Here is a 5,555-nt window from a genome sequence, read left to right as displayed (position 1 = left end):
CCGCCCGCGGTCCCGGAAGAGGCGGCTGGGGGCGGGGCGCGGCGGCGGCAGCGGGCGAGGGGATTCCCGCCGCGGGAGGGGTCGGTGCGCGCATGCGCCCTCGTTCCACCGCTCGCCTCCGTCCTCTTGCGCCGTGAGGGCGGTCGCGCAGGCGCGGCCGTAGTTCCCCCAGGGCTGAGGGGGAGCTTTGTGGGGGTGCGGTGCGTAGCCTGCCCGCCCAAAAGCGACGAGGGAAGGGCTGCCCGCGGGTACCGCCACAGTGGGTGTTAACGCATACCTGACAGTAACCTACAGCCTTCGGGACTTTACATGCGCAAAACCTCACCTTTAAGTAAACACGCTAACCCCTCTGCCCCCCACCCCCCATTTTTTTCCTTCTATTTTTTAATTCTACAGAAAGAATTATGGTGTTGCTACTGGTGTTGAGCATTTTCACAAAATGCCTTAATTCTCGGTGAGGTGAAGCACACAGAAGAGCCAATGGTTTCATGCCTGACCCATTAAAAGCAGCAACCGCTCCCATAAACCTGAGTAACAATCCTGCATTTCTCCCCCGTTTCATCCCATCACAAATATGCAGCCTTTTACCTCGCAGCATGCCTACAGCTGTTATGCTTTCCCTTGGAAGTGTTCAAGAACCGTGTGGATTTGGCACCCAGGGACGTGGTTCAGTTTGCAACATATCTTGTTTTAGTCAGCCTAAGCCGTGGGACTGATCTGACCAACAGACCTTCTTAACACCCGTGTTTGGCTTTAGCAACCGAAACTCTTAGTCCCTGTTTCTTAACCTCTTACAGTCCCCAACTGACTGCAACAAACTCTTCACCTTTGCATTTTTTTAGTTACTCTTCTGCTCTCACTCATGCTTCCAGAGAGGTGATGCACAACTGCCTGAACACTGCCAGCAAAAAGCCGTCCTCAGGAGATGAGAGGTGGCTGCCCTGCCCTGCAGGGAGACCTGAACGAGAGCCACCTGAGGAGCAGTTCTGGAAAGACGTGTGAGTCATGAACCTTCTGCATTCTCACGTCCTTTTATCTACTGATTCTTTTATTTACTTAATGGTTCTGGAAATCAAGCGTTCAAACAAAATACCTTTTCAGTTGTCATGTCCTTGTAGTCATTCATTCCATGGTGAAATCTCAGATTGGATCTGTATTTGCATCTCTCAAAAGGAAGTAGAAGCAATGGTTCTAACGTCAGTTTAATGGTTTTCTGTAAGAACCAAGCTCCAGATTGTTAGCTTAGGAGTAACACAAACTCCAAAGCATTGTTTCCTTCTAGTGTTGAATGCTTTTCTCTAAAAAAATCCCCACAGAAAATATGTAACTATTTTCATACAACGTGGATCATAAATTAAAAGACTAGTAAGCTTTAAAAAGCACACTGTTACACAAACTTCTTTCGACTCTCCAAATTCTCTACCTGCACACTGTAACAGGATCTTACTGTTGGGGAAAGATGGGGAAAAAGATCTATTGCTGCAGAGTAGAACAAAGAGAGATTAACTGTTGGGGAGTGTAGCTATCTGCATACAAACCATTGCATTTCTGAGCAGAAGAGGCTAAAAAGTGGACTGACAAGGCTTAGGAACTATCAGTAGCTTGGTGAAGCTTTAAATCAACAGTCTCACAACCCTTGGGGATTTGCATAATTTTCATAATGTGAAGCATGTTTTTGCCTCCCAATTGAAGCCATTGGTTATATAAGCAAATTGGTTGCATAATTATGCAGATGGGAAAATAAATTTAATTGATTCAATAGAAAAGCGTGCTCTTCATTTGTTTGTTTCACCTGGGATTTCTTTAAACTCAGGAAGGGAAAATATAAATTGGGAGAGATAAGCAGCAGGTGACGCTGCCAGATTCCTGCTCCATTGTGCAGGTCCAGGACAACGACCTTCTCCCATCCTTCTGAGTACAGGGATGAACTCCTACTTTTAGCCCAAAGTCTCACCATTTATTATGAACACTGCCACCAGATTCAGTGGGACCAGCACTACGGCTTTATCTATACCTCGTTCTCCTTTGTGGGTTTGACTTGCCTGTTCTTCATGACACATCTCTGCAGGAACAGAGTCCAGGCGTGTATGCCTGTCAGCAGAAAGGCTGTGGGTCCATAAAAACAAAGGAGTACTCTATACATTCAAATGATTTCTATCAAGTGATATACACATTTCTGTGTGGAAAGCGTGGTTTTCAAAAGATATCATTAACATGGGAAAGTGTATTTGACTGGCTCTCTACTCCTACCAGAAGGAAACTTTTAACCACTGTGATAAAGTAGCTACAGACAGAGCCTTTTTCTCATTGCCCCCTTATTTCTGTCCTGATCCTCAGCCGGAACATAGTCAAAAAGTGGTATCAACTTCTCCAGTCCCATTTCACAAAATGGCACAGAAGCTGTGAGGCCAGCAGTGCCACTATCACGCTTTGATCAGGTCATTTCAGAAGAGTCATGCACAACAGGTAAGACTGCAAAATGTAGACTTGAGATGCGCAACAAAGCAGACGAAGATGCAAAATACATCCAGAGAATGTGAAGGCATAAAAATGTGAACTAGCAATAGCTCTGCCTACACATAGGCATATTTTCCTAAGCTGAGGAATACTGCATTAATATTTTGGTAATTAATGTGTGATCACAGTATCAGAGAAATTTCAATTTAATGTTCCTCCTCATGTAAAAGTCTCACTAACACACTCAGTATTCAGCAGTGAGCTGAGCACAGCACATAGGTCTGTCCTTTATATCCTCCGCTCCAGTCTGCAGTTAGAACTGGAAGCTGGCCATACCCACAGCTGGGAGCTTCAGCCCAATTTATTCATGAGCATTTGCTACATTATGTGCTATCGAATGGCAAAAAACTGCATAGTCTGTCTGATTTCACACATTCCTAACTTCCTCACACAGCATATCAGACTCCAGATCCTTGTAGTAGCTATTAAACTCTTCACTTCCACATTGCCATTGGCTTATTCTCTGGCATACCTATGAATATTAATTACAGGGATATGAATGGAATTAAATATCTCAATGACAATACTGATTCACAGACATTTTTGGGTATTTCACACAAAGATTAAAACATTTATTAACATCTTAACAACTCCTCCAAAATGACCCTCCCTCCCCTCTTCTTCTACAATATGAAACATCGTATAAACCAACAAGTTTCTATTTCCAACTTCTCGCTTCTTCCATCAAAGATGTGGGTTTTGAAATATCCTCAAAACTATCAATGCTTTGAAACAAAATTGTTCCAAGTCTTCCAAACGACATTATTCTGTTTTAGTCGTAAGAAACTGTCCATACCTGCAAAAGTAATAGTTCCAAAAATATACACTGTAATCAGTGAAAACTGAAGAAAGATTTCCACAGAGAAAGAAAGACACTTCTCATGTTTTCACTCAAAAAGCAGTGCAGAAGCACAGCTTTTCTAGATGTAGATACTAAGTGCAGCATAGGATTTTTTTCCCAAATTTTTCTCTCTCCATCTTCAAACAGGCGTACATCTTGTCTCCTACATGGGGGAAAAAATCTAATAAAGCAGTTGCTTTATTTCTAACACAGAGGTTCTTACATCTACTAAGAAAGTAACTTATACCTGGGGAAAAGAAAAGACATGGGTACTGTCTATAGTAGCTGACTTGGCAAAACTGTATCATTTTTGTTGTAAATAACTTTATCCTTTGGAACATTTCCTCATCCTTTCAGGCCTGTTTCCATTCTGCACTGGAGTTTTGCTCACCCATTAATTTAGCAATGGAGTTTCTGCTGCCAAAATGCTACTGAGAATGTTGATCAATAAACCTTTCTGAAGTTCTTATACACATCAAAAAGACCAGATATGTCCAGTATTCCGAGTGGAATCAAAAAGTGTGAAGTATAAGCCTTACAATAAACCTCTTTACATTGCCTACTTGTTTATCTTGGTGACAGAGAAAAAAACAGTCCTGACAGAAAGCTGGATTCTGATGCATCAGTTACATCTTCTTAACTTCTGAGCAATGATGAGGGGAGCTCGCTTTGCCTGTTAATAGAAGACATGACTGAGATTGCATCACATCAGCTGAAGATGACACTCAGAAGATGGAGACAAAACACTGCATAAACTTTCCACAGTTCCAAGCTAAGCTACAATGTCAATGACTAACCTCCGAAATACAGAACAACTTTTTTTTCCTTTTTTTTTTTTTCCTGGGGATGATCTAAGCAAAAATTCAGGGTTACTTATAAGGGAAAAATAATGCTGTCTCTAAAACATCACAAGCTTTGAATCTGTAAAGATTACTAAGAGTATTTTGTCTTTCTGCATCTCTCAAACATAGTATTAGTCACATCTGGCACTACTTACAGAAATGGGGGATTTAGCTGAGGTTCAGATAGTTTCTGTCTAATTCCAAGCAGGATTAAGCTACAAAGGATTTCACAAAACAGAAATTAGCAGAAATGACTTCGTTTCTCACTGTTGACTACACTGCTTGTTTAGTTTGTTGAAATCACCAAATGGCAGAACTCAAAGACGAGTTGAATTAACTGTCAATTGTTCCTCAACAGAAATTTAGAGGTATGAGGCTTTCAAGAAATGTCATCTGATTGTTAGCACTGAATCTAACTTTTTGTCTTAAGAAGGAAGGCAAGTGAGATCTCTGCAAAAGAAGAATATGCTGCCAAGCTCTCTCCTCCAAACAAAAATACATCAACACCACTCCAAAATCCTCAACAACCATCCTGCACAAAGATCATGATGACTTTCCCAATTCAGACAAAGGATACCTGCATTAATGCTGCTAGAACTGAGAAGAGACTCATGCTGCCTCAAAGGAGGGGAAGACTTCTAAAGCACTGTGAGCTTAATGCCATCATGCTGACTGTCACTTAGGATAGAACAGGCTTCAAAACCTGTAAGCTTCCATATGAAAACGAGCAGAAATTCTCAGCACAAAAGATCTCCAACGGGGATGGAAAGCAGACCAAAAGCTGTACTGTCGTGTTTGTGAAATTTGATTCTGGACACTACAAAAGTGGAAAGCTTGGACAAATTTCAGCTTTAACAAAAGTGCCATCAATTTGCCATTTAGTCCTTTTTATGAGGCTGCATTAGTAAATGAAGTCTGACTGAAACAATTCATGTCCTAGATATGATTCAGGAATTACAGGTGGAAAAATGAGCTCCTGGAGTAACAGGAATGCCAGAACCAGCTTGCTAGAAGCCTCCATCTCATCATACAGTTGGCAGAAACTAAAAAATGGTAAAATTAGTTGTCAGAGGTGAAGGCAAAAAAAACACTTGCCTCTAAGAGCACCATCAAGGGACAGGTGAGTTTTCTTTTTCAGTGAAAGGGCACAGCTATACAAATGGGAAGCCAAACAGATGCTATTATCAAGACACAACTAAACCTTCAGCTAAAAGCAACTCATGTAGACTCACCGTTCTGCAAAAGAAAGGTATCCTAAGTCAGGCATGTCTAATGTGGTAAATGATTTTCAGGTCATTTCATTTTCACTACTTTTTAATGGGCTTTTGGAATAAGACATTGAAGGTCTATGGGGC

At 41.7% G+C, this 5,555-nt stretch overlaps 1 protein-coding gene across 1 annotated transcript in view; it reads right to left on the bottom strand.

Moving 5' to 3' along the window:
• Nucleotides 1-3,856: 3,856 nt before the first annotated feature.
• The window catches only part of TOPAZ1 (testis and ovary specific TOPAZ 1), a 41,210-nt gene continuing 39,511 nt past the window's right edge, over nt 3,857-5,555 (bottom strand). Inside the window, exon 21 of the mRNA XM_042889007.1 lies at nt 3,857-4,031. Coding sequence (XP_042744941.1) covers nt 3,981-4,031 — 51 coding nt within the window. The 3' untranslated portion in view covers nt 3,857-3,980. The remainder of the gene's footprint in view (nt 4,032-5,555) is intronic.

This window comes from Lagopus leucura, unplaced genomic scaffold, assembly GCF_019238085.1.
Source record: "Lagopus leucura isolate 7727_CA_CO unplaced genomic scaffold, USGS_WTPT01 Super-Scaffold_100157, whole genome shotgun sequence".
NCBI classification, from domain to species: Eukaryota; Metazoa; Chordata; class Aves; order Galliformes; family Phasianidae; genus Lagopus; species Lagopus leucura.
This window is presented reverse-complemented; position numbering and strand designations above follow the sequence as displayed.